The sequence below is a fragment of the Fusarium phalaenopsidis genome, assembly GCF_050370095.1.
Source record: "Fusarium phalaenopsidis strain FUZ10S chromosome Unknown contig_32296, whole genome shotgun sequence".
Classification (NCBI taxonomy): Eukaryota; Fungi; Ascomycota; class Sordariomycetes; order Hypocreales; family Nectriaceae; genus Fusarium; species Fusarium phalaenopsidis.
Genome location: NW_028145408.1, coordinates 576,872 through 590,074, shown reverse-complemented (window position 1 = coordinate 590,074; position 13,203 = coordinate 576,872). Strand labels below are relative to the sequence as shown.

The 13,203-nt window shown below is 53.2% G+C and overlaps 5 protein-coding genes and 1 non-coding gene across 6 annotated transcripts; 2 read left to right on the top strand and 4 right to left on the bottom strand.

Annotated features, from left to right (window-relative positions):
- Positions 1-763: 763 nt before the first annotated feature.
- Positions 764-2,293, top strand: LRP88_05776 (protoheme IX farnesyltransferase; the record flags this gene model as incomplete). Its single annotated transcript, XM_083242322.1, has 1 exon — positions 764-2,293. One exon carries the CDS (start codon positions 764-766, stop codon positions 2,291-2,293), a length of 1,530 nt encoding a protein of 509 aa, XP_083101258.1.
- Positions 2,294-3,128: 835 nt separating this feature from the next.
- LRP88_05775 (uncharacterized protein) lies at positions 3,129-4,190 on the bottom strand (the record flags this gene model as incomplete). The annotated part of the gene is made up of 2 exons (XM_083242321.1): positions 3,129-3,620; positions 3,669-4,190. 2 exons carry the CDS (start codon positions 4,188-4,190, stop codon positions 3,129-3,131), a joined length of 1,014 nt encoding a protein of 337 aa, XP_083101257.1.
- A 2,467-nt stretch (positions 4,191-6,657) lies between these two features.
- LRP88_05774 (uncharacterized protein) lies at positions 6,658-7,415 on the bottom strand (the record flags this gene model as incomplete). Its single annotated transcript, XM_083242320.1, has 3 exons — positions 6,658-6,861; positions 6,918-7,250; positions 7,374-7,415. The coding sequence occupies 3 exons, from the start codon at positions 7,413-7,415 to the stop codon at positions 6,658-6,660; spliced, it is 579 nt and encodes a 192-aa protein (XP_083101256.1).
- Positions 7,416-8,798: 1,383 nt separating this feature from the next.
- Positions 8,799-10,367, top strand: LRP88_05773 (BCS1 N terminal-domain-containing protein; the record flags this gene model as incomplete). Its single annotated transcript, XM_083242319.1, has 1 exon — positions 8,799-10,367. The coding sequence occupies one exon, from the start codon at positions 8,799-8,801 to the stop codon at positions 10,365-10,367; it is 1,569 nt and encodes a 522-aa protein (XP_083101255.1).
- Positions 10,368-10,628: 261 nt separating this feature from the next.
- On the bottom strand, positions 10,629-10,734 carry LRP88_05772. Its single transcript has one exon. It is a non-coding gene; the product is annotated as a tRNA-Phe (tRNA).
- A 65-nt stretch (positions 10,735-10,799) lies between these two features.
- On the bottom strand, positions 10,800-12,666 carry LRP88_05771 (glycoside hydrolase superfamily; the record flags this gene model as incomplete). Its single annotated transcript, XM_083242318.1, has 7 exons — positions 10,800-11,337; positions 11,592-11,893; positions 11,943-12,031; positions 12,080-12,094; positions 12,143-12,255; positions 12,308-12,502; positions 12,560-12,666. 7 exons carry the CDS (start codon positions 12,664-12,666, stop codon positions 10,800-10,802), a joined length of 1,359 nt encoding a protein of 452 aa, XP_083101254.1.
- Positions 12,667-13,203: the final 537 nt, after the last annotated feature.

Here is a 13,203-nt window from a genome sequence, read left to right as displayed (position 1 = left end):
GACCCATACTGATGTCGACAGACACCCCACCTTGTTGATCTGGGAGGACATCTGACAACCTCGAGCCGAAAGTCAATCGGTGATTCGCTCGGCTTGGCTTCCCAAAAGGTTCAAAGGCGTCGTCCTCGTCTCCATTACCCTGACGGTGCGGCTGCAACTGCCATCAGAGGCACGACGTCCACATGCGCGGAGCTTGATGGGTGCTAGAAAGCTCTTCCAGACCCATTCTAGGCTTCCGTTTTTCGAAGCTCCGCTAGTGTCCTTCGCCAATGTCAACGCAGAGAGTCGATCATGTGGTGGAATGCGTGGGTCGTGGTATGGAGGTTGTGTCTTGAGACCCAGAGAACCACTCGGCCTGGGCCACGATCAACATCTCTGGAGAACCACCCCGGCACTTGCCGATGGCAGCTGCTGCAGCTGTGAGACGGCAGGATGGATCCTCTGCTGCAATCACTGTATTTAGCCGGAATCAATCTGCAGAGAAAGAACATGATAAGAAGATGGTGTGCAGGGCGTGGAAGAGACAACAACGTGGGGGCGTCTGAGAGCAAGTGCGGGAACCCACGTGACTGGTCACGTTTCACTTCCTTTTCCCCAGACACTTCCTGATTGGGTCAACCCACCAAGAAATCTGCCATCAGAGTCGAACCATCCATCCAATCCACGACCAGCTTACTCTACTCAATCGAACCTCTTCGGCTCCGCGAGTCGGTTATGGATTGAGTCTCGTCGACGACGGCCATGAACCCATCGCCCGGCGATCATGCGACCACCACGATGCCTCGTCCCCGCCGCGGAGCTCCAGTCCCTGCTCCTCAAGGCTCCGAGGACCGGCCCATCGCGACGATGGATGTCTGCCGCCGCCGCTTTTCCTGCGCCTAGGATGGTCGCTTCCACTTCGTCCAAGTGTGCACCGTTTTTCCTATCCAACAGGCTCTTTGACCGATCCAATTGCCTCGATTTCGTCATCCTCCGCCGTGCCAATGGCATCTACTCTACCTCTGCCTCGGCATCCGTAACACCCGATTCGACAGTATCAACTACCTCAAATGCCTCCAATTCCTCCCAATCCGAACCGGAGCTTGCTCCTCACCGACGACGACAAGCTCAACGCCGCGAAAAAGCTGCTGCTGCTGCCACCGCTCGGGGAGAAACCCCTCTTCCTCCAGATGCCTCGTCTCTTCTTACAAGCCATGCCGCTGCACACCCCACCGACTCGCTCCGAAGGCACATTTCTACCTTTCTCTCCCTCTCGAAACCCCGATTGACGATGCTCGTTGTTCTTACCGCTATGGCTACATATGCGCTATATCCCGTCCCCGAGATGCTCTCCCCGAGTACTACCGAGACTCCGAGTCTGAGCCCGCTCACATTATTATTCCTCACGACCGGCACAGCTCTTTGCTCCGCTAGCGCGAATACCTTTAACATGCTGTACGAGCCCAAGACCGATGCCAAGATGACCCGAACTCGCAACCGTCCACTCGTCCGAGGCCTCATCTCAAAGCGAAGCGCCATTATTTTCGGAGTCCTGTCCGGTATCATTGGAACGGGTGCCCTTTATGTTGGTGTCAACCCCACTGTGTCCGGACTTGGATTTGCCAATATCGTCATTTATGCCGGCATGTATACGCCTCTTAAAGCTGTCACAGCGTTCAACACCTGGGTCGGTGCCGTTGTTGGAGGCATTCCTCCTCTAATGGGTTGGGCTGCGGCTGCTGGCGAGACTGCTACCAAGGACGGCTCCTGGAGGGAGCTCCTGTTTGCTAATGACGGCTCGTCCATTGGCGGTTGGGTCATGGCAGGGTTGCTCTTTGCATGGCAGTTCCCCCACTTTATGGCCTTGAGCTGGCCCATCCGTGAGGAGTACAAGAATGCCGGACTTCGCATGTTGGCATGGACAAACCCAGCCCGCAATGGGCGTGTCGCTCTGCGATACAGTATCGTCTTTATTCCCCTCTGTATATCGCTCTGCGCCGCAGGAGTCACAGAGTGGTCTTTTGCCGTTACCAGTCTTCCCATCAATGCCTGGCTCGTGCGAGAGGCCGTGCGCTTCTGGAAGTACGAGGGCCACAAGGGCAGCGCCCGGGGTCTTTTCTGGGCCAGTGTGTGGCATCTTCCGGGTGTCATGATCCTTGCTCTGCTGCATAAGAAGGGTATGTGGAGCAGGGTATGGAGGAGCATTTTCGGCGAGGAGGACGGCGAGTGGGAAGAGGAAGAGTTGGATGAGATGGTGAGCATGGCCGTGGAGAACACGGGCAACAGGTTACAGAGTGAGAAGCCCACTCGGTGATGTAGGATGGACGAGTAAATGGATGTAACAACAATTGTATGAGTGATGGTGGGAATGAGGTCAATGTCATGGGCTGTAGTTGTGGTTCTTGTGATGCCGTCTCTTACACACTACTCATCATATCATGCATCACTGTAGACTATCATGTTAATAACATTTCAAGACATTAGTCTGTAGAGTATCTATCAGGCCAGGATACCCCGAGCACTATAGACCAATGGATGTTGAACAATCTCGGTGCCTCACTCATGGAGTATCCATAGTGGCTCAACAAAGCAGTCACAATACCATATTCAAACCCAGTTGAACGCAGAAAAAGCTTGTATTCCCGATATCGCATGTCTCAGAAAACAGTAAAGACAAGGCGCTGCTAGATCAGCCGACATGCTTCGTGTCATGGTATCTCTATCTCTAGTTGTACAAAGGAAAACGTAAGCATTCCCCCGTCCCTCCTCTTTCGAACCACCGTTTTTGAACCAAAGCAAATGCACACAAAAAGTAAACAGAAAACATTAATGCAGAAAATATCCAACGCCAAACACACACACAGAAAAAAACAAGTAGACAAAAAGACCCAGCCGTGCGTGATCGTCGTTATAATTTGTCCCAGGAGCGCCAGAAACACCAAAAGCTCGCCCGTGCTGCTGCTCGCCATGCAGTAAAAAGGACTGGAACCGCCAACACGATGAATGCTGGAAACAGACAAAGAAAAGAATGGACGGCGACAGTTGGGGTTTGTTTGTGAGGGAGAAGAAGTAGATGAGGATGTGTTGGGTGAAAGTCGGAGAGTGAGAGAGAGAGTAAGGAGAAGGGTGAGAGCCATGATAAGTGGTCATTAGATATTGGCTCGTGGTCGGTTAATGAGATTCCCAATGCCCATATCTGAGCTCTGGGGTCGTTGTGTCGTCAAATACTGCTGTGGGCTGTTACCCTGACTGTGCCCATTCCCAGCATGAGCTGCATACCCATGGCCGGCGCTGGCACTGGAGCTCACGCTCGACGAGTACCCGTGTCCCCCGTAGCCGCCTCCGTACGCGGCGGCGGCTGCGGCTGCCATGCCGTACTGGGCGTTGCCGAGCGCCGCCATCTGGGCCTGGGACTGCAGCTGGTGGAACGAGGCGGTGGCCGAGGCGGGCACCGAGTGCACGACCGACGAGGTTGTCTCGGGGCTGCTATAGGATGCGTCTAGTTCGTCAACGGGTGTCAGGCCCATGCCGGAGATGCCGCTGTCGTCGTCATACCCTGAGAGAGCGCCGGACTCGAGACGGTCGCGGCGAGCAGCGGCGCGGGCGGCGCTTTGAAGATTCTTGAGGCCATTAGACATGCACTGAAAAGATGTTAGTCTTGTAAATATTCAGGGACACTGAGTGCTTACCTTGGCCTCAACAACATTCCACTTCTCGCCTGTTCGAGCGGCGAGTCCACTCCAAATCTCCTTCCTCATGGCCATGTACTCCTTGGCCAGCCGTTGGAGCTTCAGGTTATCCCAGTCATCAGCGCCCTTGCGCTCCATCAGCCGCTCGTGGCGCTTGCGGCAAGCATTGGGGGTCTTTGTGGGAAAGTAGTTGGCCTGGATCTGACCCCAGTTGAGGCCTTGCATCCTCGCCGTGAGCAGCTGCTGGTCATCCTGAGGAGTCCATGCTCCTGAGCTCGCTCGGTGCTGTACCGGAGGGGGCACCGACACAGTCGGCGCTGTGCTCGTGTAGGACTCGTAGGTGGGCTGCTGGGCCTGGGTCTGAAGGGCCATAGAGGAGGTAGTAGTAGTAGGGATGTTGTAGTATGTGGATGGCATGGTCATCCGGTGCTGGTTATACAGAGGAGAAGGAGCAAGAGAAACAGGAAGACCAGGATTGTAGCGGTTCTGGGGGTTGCTGGGAGCGCGAGTGTGTTTCGGCATGATGAAGAAGAGGAAGAAAGAAATGTAGAGATAGGTAGAAGAGAAGAGGATCCAGTTGTGACAAGAGATTACGGATTAAGCGTAAGAGAGAGGGTAAGGCCTGGGTCAACCGGCCTGGGTCTGCTTGGTCCGGTCTTGAAGATGGTGGCCCGGAGGTTCAAGTGTGTAATCAGCCGAAGCGATAAAGATTGAGATGCCAAAAGGAAATCAACGATTGGGTTTCAGATAGTCAAGGAAATAATAGGAAATTTTTTGAAGCCCAGATGATGAAAGCGACAGATGGAATATCGACCAAAGGAGAATGAACCAAGAACGGAAAGGAAAGGAGAAAATAGGAATGATGCTGTATAGCGAAGGAAAGGTTGTCTGAGGAGAGGGGAGAAAGAGGCCATGAGAAGGCCGGATATGAGGCAAGCTTTAAGCACCCCCGCGACGCCATCGCAGAGTGGATCGTTCGCCCAAAAGCTGAGGCAAAAGATACCATGTACCCAATCTAGCCCTGGGCGGCTCTGGCAGTGAGTGAAACAGGGCAAAGAGGGACGACAGATGGCAATGAAACGGCACACTTGTGTCTAGAGCTAAGAGTATGCTATGAATAGGTCACGGATATTGGTCGGGGCATGGCGGCGGCTGTTTGGAGCTCGGCGGTTAGGAGGGGGAGTGGAGGGTGGAGGGGGAGGGGGAGGGGGAGTTTGACAGGGCGGCTAGGGTGAATCTGCTGAGGATGGGGAGAGCGGAGCTGGAATATGGATTCATCCGTAGCACGAAAGGGTTTGAGCAAGCGCCAGAGGTTTTAAGCGGGGTGTTGAAGACCAGAGAAAGAGACTGGAGCATGTTCGAGCCGTCTGTCTGTCTGGCCATGTTTAGTTCAGATGGCATGTACATTAGTGACATGTTGACAGGACAACTAAGAAAGAGGCTCTAGATCTTGACAGCCAGCCGATTTGCAGGTTCGAGAGCGGTTCATGACAGTCCAGCATGGGTCGCTAACTCTGATGTGGCGGACTGACAGTCAATCGGGCGCCTGGGGAAATGAAACGGGGGCTACAGGGATGCTGGGTGAGAAGTGGTGTGCCAAAGTCAAACGTGGAGCCAGAAGAGACGAAAAAAGGACCACAGAGAAGAATGCCCGCGGGGATCGCCAAAGGCTGCACGAACGATGGGAAGTGTATCTTGTGCAGAAAACAGCATGGGTATTTTTGTTCTGGCTAGAATGCGCATCATCGTTGCCGAGAAGCAGCAGCAGGGGTCTTGTGTGAAAAGATGAAACGAAACAACCCCTGCAGATCTATTCAGAGCATCTTTTTTAAAGTTCGCCGACGATTGTGGTTTGCCGCCCAACCGTTCTAGGCGAAGAAGAAACGGTTGCCCAAGAGGGAACGATAACAAGAAGATGCAATGTCTTGGTGTTGAAGAAACAGTGAGTTCACTGGGATTGTGTTGTGGGGGTCCCGTGGTTATCCAATTGGCCAGCCCTTCCAGGCGCGCGTTTAACTCAAAAACCATGGGCGACTCCCGAAACAGCCTAGCTCGTCTATTTTGAGAGCAAAGCTCATCCACGATTGGGCATGACCTCCCAAGTACCCCTACCGCAACATTTTGCGGCACAGGTACCTGTCCACTCAGAAGCTCTCCATCTTGGTTGACAAGCGCCGAGGAGGGTCGCGGGCCGGGGTTAGTTGACAGCGGCAAAGCGTGTAGTGAAGCAGACGGGGCGTTTCAGGTAGACGAGAAGCAAGCAGGTGAACAAGTTTCTAAGCCTGCTTTTTGGTGTTTGCTCTTTAAACTGTCTGGCGAGTTCTTTGTATAGTATCATTTTTTGTGAGACATTGACGTTTTTGGAGACGCCTTGTTTCTGCCTACCGTTTGCGCCATTGTCTTTGCAAGGACGTCATCTGCCGAGCCCGGCGTTTGGGTACTAGCCGGTTGTCACGACAAAGATGGGCGTTTGTTTGAGGATGTCATGAGGGAAGTAGGGCTGGCGGCCCAATAACTGATGACATTATCTTTGAGAAGCTTGGCAGTTGTTTTGTCAACTTGCTGAGGTCAATTCCCATCTTCATCATCCATCCACGTGAGGATCACACGATGGTGTGCTTGCAACATGGAGTTCAATTGACACCCGGGTACCTCAATGCTCTTCACTTTATGTTCGATTATCTACTGGGAATTATTTACTCATAAGTCTATCTATGTTTACCAACCAAAAGCCCAAGCCTGGGGTTGTCGCAATTCGGCAGGACGACCGAAAGAGCTTATCTGATAAGCCCTCCAGAGTCCACCATCCTCCAAGGTGCCGTTTTGGTGAACATGGCCGCATATTCTTCATCAGTACGAGTCCCGCAAAAGCTCAATGCTGATGCATGCCTCGGTATCAAAGCGCAGCCAAGTGCAATTCTAGGCTCATCTATGTTGTTCTTATCGACACGACTCGCATGATTGAGCGTCGCGTCCTTGCAGGTTTGCCTTAGCAGACGAAGCATCCACGCTCGTAGGCATTATAGGCTGCTGAGGGAACCTTCTGGCAGCCAGCCTCTTCCTTGGACATTTTGAACAGGGTGCAGGCTTTGGAGCCCTTGTTGATGAGGAAGAAGGCGCAGTCCGCGGCCTCGAGGCAAGCCGCCTTGCATCCTTCGACGCTGGAGGCTCCGAGGTTAGGATGAGGCCCGGTCTGGGCGGCACGTGGCCATCGTCGCCGCAGACCAGGCCGTCAGTAGGACAGGAAACAGGTTCAGATGAGGTGGTGGATGCGGTGGCGATGACGGTGGATGGTGTCGGTTTCTCTGTTGTTGAGATGGTGATGGAGATTGTGGTGGTGGCCTCGGCGGTGGAAGCAGACGTTGACTCGGCGGTAGTCGAGATGGTATGGAGGTTGTGGAGGAGGCTGACGTTGACTCCTCGGTTGATGAGCTGGCGATTGAGGTTGTGGTAGAAGCTACGGTGTCGGTGGTAGTGGAAGCTACTGACTCCTCGCTGCTTGAGAGGGTGGCTGTTGAAGGGGTCTTCAGAATAGCTGTGCTCGTGGTTAATGAGGAAGACAGAGCGACAGATGAGCCCGGTCTGCAAACAAGTGCATCAGCGCCAACGGCAACCAAAGCGACAGCGAAACCGACGATCTTCTTGAAAGCCATTTCAACGTCGAAAAGTTGAAAAGAGACGGCGAGGATTCTCCACACCTCTCACGAATTGCTCGTCGTTTGCTTTTAAAGTCTTGCGCTGTTCCATCTTAATTTCCCGGGTGGCGTCGAGCTAGACGTTGGCGACGGACACTATTGCCAGTAATTCGACGGCCAACAAGCCACTCGTCAACGGCCGTTGGAGAGAGGGTTCCACAATCGGCCGAGACATGCTTAGAGGTTCATGTCTATGAGCTGTTGGTAGAGTGTTTGATCTTGTGTGTTCTAGATAGGTTCAAGTGTATCTAGAGTGTAGAGGTGAAGAGAGGAATAGGCGCTCGGGTATTGTTCCCTGTCGTTTTGCCCGAAGAGGATTCATTTGCCGCTACGGGTGATCCCGAAACTGACACACGGCAGAACCCCACTGACAAGTGCATGTTGAGTCAATGCAACAAGTTAGGGGAAAGTGATAGCATGACCGCCTTTTGAGTCTAGGCAGCAGCAGCTACTATGGGTCAGATACGATGCTATCGTTGGCGACAGGAATAAGTAGCTTTCACTGCTGATCGTAGTTGAAACCGGGTGGGTAAAAAGGCAACTGAGCCAGGGTCGTGATAGCATCAAACAAGTGCCGATCCGTACTCAACCGACTTTAGTATAACAACCGAAATTGTGACATTCGGTTAAACGTTGTAAATGAGAGAGAGTAGCAATTCACGGTTCAAATAATGAGTTATCAAGTCTTGGACTGTATTGAGTCGCGACAAATTGCTGCATTACTGGCCGATCTTTTGTTGATATAGGGTAGCCGGCATCTCCCAACCTGCACTGTAACAAGCCGTGATCCCACTGTGGCAAGCTTCGTATCTGCGTATCTGCATTGAACAGCCTCCAAAGACAGGGATCCAAGCCTCCCATCCATTCAAAATGGTTCGCCTCAGCCAAATATTCTCAACAAGGCAACTTGTAGGGCTGCAAGGATACTGACCTTGAACGAGAACGAACTCTTGAGTGGAGATGTCAAGCTAAGGCAGCAAGGCGGTGCCTCTGGCAGGTTGCCTCTTTTGGCTTTCTGTATCCAGTTTCAAAGTCACGGGTACCTGGGGTTTCATTCTGCACGGATGGATCGGCAGGTATTTTGGACCCCTTCTGGTTTGGTGAGCCTCGCGCCTCTAATGCACGCACGTCATGAAGGATTTAGTCTCATGCACAGCCAAAAGGGGACAGGAAAATGTGAGTGTCTGATAGGTTGGATATTGCACAGCCCAAAGCTGACAGAAATAGTGAGTGTCCGACAGATAGGACACTGTCTGCTGTATTCTGTCATTGATATCCCCACCCTCTGGCAACCCCAGCTGGACATGGCGATGCAGGTGAGACGATAGGCAGCGAAGGCTATGAACATGCAGTCGAAACGAATATATAACTGGCCTGCTTGGCCTTCTAAACTTCTTTCCATGCATAGCAACCTCAGACACCTACATCACGCAAAATGGAATCCCCAAGCACAGCTGGAAGTATCCTCGGCCAGGGGTCAGCGCTGGCCGCTCTGGATGCTCTGTTCCCCGGTTTCACATCAGTCCGCAACGCCACCTTCTTGATGTTCCTCGCGCCGTACGTTTACGATGCTGTCAAAGGCGTTGTAAAGACTCGACTCATATCGTCTGTCGAGATCAGTGCGAGCGATGAGATTTACACCTATGTCATGCGCTGGGTTGCCGCCCACAGCCTGTCCAAGAACAACCACCGTCTTCTCGCGAGCAGCAGCATCAACTCGGAAGATGATGAGGAGGAGGACGGTGATCCCGACTTGGCTGAGCCTGCTAGCAACAATCTCGCGGATTTGAGGTCCAACATCTCCCTTTACAATGCTCGGCCGCTGCATTGGACACCCGCCATGGGCACACACTTTCTTCGTTACGGGGGCCGTTTCTTGACTTTTACCAGGTCGTTGGAAGAGAACAACACACAACCTTTCGGTCGCCATATCGAAAAGATTGTCATCTCGTGTCTTGGAACAGACGCGACGGTGCTCAAGAGGCTCATCTACAACGCCCGCATGGAGCACTTGCAACAACAGAGAGGACGCACCAGCATCTATCGCGCAGTCAAGGTCTACGGTGATGACCTCGCCTGGTCCAAGTACATGTCCAAGGCGACGAGACCAATGTCGACAATCGCACTCGACGAGTCCATCAAGGAAGGTCTCATCAAGGATCTCCAGCGGTACCTGGATCCCCGGACGAAGCGCTGGTATGCCACTAGGGGCATTCCCTACCGTCGGGGGTACCTCTTCTCCGGACCCCCTGGCACCGGCAAGACGAGTCTGACTCTTGCGGCTGCTGGGATAATGGGTCTGGATATTTACATGATCAGCCTGAACTCGCCGCTTCTCTCCGAGGATACTCTGGCGACTCTGTTCCGGGATCTGCCCCGTACCTGTCTTGTTCTTCTTGAGGATATTGACGCGACAAACCTCACCCACAAGCGAGAGGTTATTTCGGTCGAGTCCAAGACCCCTGCCGGGCCAAAGCGCGTTCGGGAGCGGGAGCCCGTCTCCCTCTCGGGTCTTCTCAACGTCATCGACGGTGTTGGAGCACAGGAAGGTCGAGTCCTCGTCATGACGTCGAACCACACCGAAAACATTGACCCAGCTCTCCTGCGCCCGGGAAGAGTAGATTTCTCGGTCAAGTTTGGGTTGGCGACTTCTCACATGGCTACGCAGCTGTTTACGCAAATGTACGAGGACAAGGCTGAAGAGGCAGAGGAGGAGATGAGGATGTCACTGAAAGAGACGGAAGACTTGGACACTTTGGCTGTCGAGTTTGGAAAGAAGGTTCCCGAGTTGACGTTTAGCCCTGCGGCTCTTCAGGGGTTCCTGCTCACGCACCAGGATGATCCTCATGGGGCTGTCGAGGCTGTCGAGGGATGGGTAGAGGAGCGAGCTGCCCAGGATAAGGCCGCGGCCAAGGCAAAGGAGGAAGCTAAGGCTATTGAAGACGCACCAAAGGCCATTGAGGATACACCCAAGTCAGAGGTGAATGGTGAAAAGAAGGATTAGTGGGGATAAGCGAGGTGGAGAATAATAAGGGCAAACATGCTGTGATGTGAGGAATACTCAACACAATGATGACAAGACAAGATATAACAAACACTGAGAATAGCACAATAATATGAGGCTAAGATACTTCATGACTCTAATTCATATACGTCGTTACTTGGTCTATCTATCAATATCTCTATAGGTATCCAACCATGCCCCCATACCAAGCCCACCAAAAAGACCCACCAAGTGCAAAAAGAAGAGTCCTAAAGAACCTCATGGGGTGAACCGGGATCGAACCGGTGACCTTCAGATAATTCGAATACGAATGTTTGATTGAAGTTGTAGCTTCAGTCTGACGCGCTCCCAACTACGCCACCGCCCCAAGTTGCTTGGATGCCGGCCGCGATAACTCTGCTCAGGTGTCCGCGTTCAGGAGCAACACCCGCTCTACAGCTTCCAGCGGAGAAGAGTTAGGGAGTGCTTGGGGAAGGTAAAGGTTCCTTGGCCGTCCCACTTGGATTCCTTGATGCCGACTTCTTCCTTCTCGGCTGTGTTGACAACCTTGACGTCTGCGCCGCTCACGGTGTGCACTTCAACTTCTCCGCTGACAAGACCCTTGAGCTCAGTCTCATAGTCCTTTTCCTCGTGGATGTTGACAACAGCCAAGTTGACAGTACCATCCTTGTCAAGAGCAGCAGAGACGTCCAGCCAAGGAGTCTCGATGGCTCCGCGGATCCAGGCCGGCTGGGTGTCACCTGCGTACTCACCGGAGCGAACGTTGACGGCGATGGTGGAGCCGCGCATGTACTTGCTGTAGAGGAGGAGAGGCCACCAGGTTGACTGCTTGAGGATACCATCCTTGGTCGTCATGAGGGGAGAGATGACGTTGACGGATTGGGCGATGTTGGCCATGCCCATGTGCTTGGATTGGCGGATGAAGACGTTGAGCCAGACGCTCACGGCGAGGGCGTCGGAGAGGTTGTACCTGAGATGTTAGTATTGCTATCAAGAGGGAACGGTAGTTTACTTACTTCTCTTCAGCACCCTCTTCTCCGGGAGCGCGGACGGGATCCCAAACGTTCCACTCGTCGAAGCAAATCTTTTGTCGTCGAACTGAAGGAGGAACACCGTTCTCAATACGGGCGAGGTCAATCAGACCAGCCGTAATCTCAATAGCCCTCTCAGCAGACCGAGGGGCTGCACTCGTCAGTATCTACCCTCTCAACCCCATCATCAAACATACCAGTAGCGTTCTTGTAGTGATCAGAGCTAGCAGTATACACATGAATACTGTGCATGTCGATCAAGCTCGCCGTCGTGCTACCTCCCAGTCCGTGGAGATCAAACTTGATGCACTCCTTGACGACATACGAGTCCCAGGTGCTGTAGCCCGTCTCACCGCAGAGGATCAGCTCAACGCTGGGGTCGAGAAGCTTGATGGCCTTGGCCCATTGGTAGGCCTGCTTTGCGTAGTCTTCCTTTGTCATCTGGCCGACTTGCCAAGGACCCCACATCTCGTTTCCGAGGGCCCAGTACTTCACCTGGTGATGGTGTTAATTGTGAACTGGAGTTATGGTTTGGGGGATGTACGTTGTAAGGCTTTTCGCGGCCGTTTTGACGACGGAGGTTGGCGTAGTAGCTGTTTCGGTCAGAGTTGCAGTACTCGACCCATCCGAGGGCTTTGCATGTTAGTGAGAGTGCGTGCTTGCTATGCTTCGTCTACTGACCTTCATCAAGAGTTCCTGTGACATGTTAGTGAGTGTATCTTTTACTGTTATGAGTATGCTTACCTGTTCCAAAGTTGAGGCAAAAGTAAGGCTCAGTGCCAACAACCTCACACCACTTGAGAAACTCATCGGTTCCAAATTCATTGCTCTCAGTGCCGATCCAAGCAAGCTCAGGTCTAAATCTCATCAATACCCTCTCCTAAATTGACATGTAGAGTGCAAACTCACCTGGCAGGTCGCTTCTCCTTGGGTCCAACACCATCAAGCCAGTGGTACGTAGCAACAAAGTTACCACCGGGATACCGCACAACCGGAACGTTGAGCTCCTTCATGGCCTCGATGACATCTGTGCGGAAGCCGTTGGCGTCGGACAGGGGGTTTCCCGGGTCGTAGATGCCGCCGTAGATGCAGCGGCCCATGTGTCTGGGCGCGGCACGTCAATACAACCCTACCAGGAAATTGGGGGAGGGGAGTGCTCACTCTGTGAATCCTCCATAGATGTTGTCTTCGATCTTGGAGATTACGGCCGTTGGGTCGACGGTGATGGTTGGACGTTCATCGTCCGAGATGCGAGTAAAGGTGGCCATGGTTGAGACTGTCTACTGTAGTAGGTCACACAAGATCAAGCATACACAACAAGGCCAAGCACACGGGGATTCTCCAACATGCACACACTTGTGATGTTGTCGATTCTAGATTCCTTAATGCGCAGTCACGAGAGACACTCAATTTATGCAACTCAAATCTCACACCAGACACATTCTCTCCATGCCATATCGTGCAGTCCCACCGCTTCCCTCGGTGCTTCGACGGGACTCCTCTCACCGCGTCTCTCGTCCGGTTCGTGCGCTTGACGCGAGCCCCGGCGATTGGAGCGCTTCACCTGTGATCATTCTAGGTTTCGATCGGCATAGTAAAGCACCCCCGCAACGACACGAGACGTGGCCGGGGCCCCGGTCCAACCACATGGTGGCGTGAGCTTTTCTTTTCCCTCGGCCGGGGGAGTAATTGCTACGCCGGAGCTAACAGGGGAAACTCCACCAGTCCCGTCGAGTTCCCTTGTCACGGTCTGCGAGACCGGCATGCTGCTAGAGCCAAGCCTCATCAACTGGTCGGGACACATT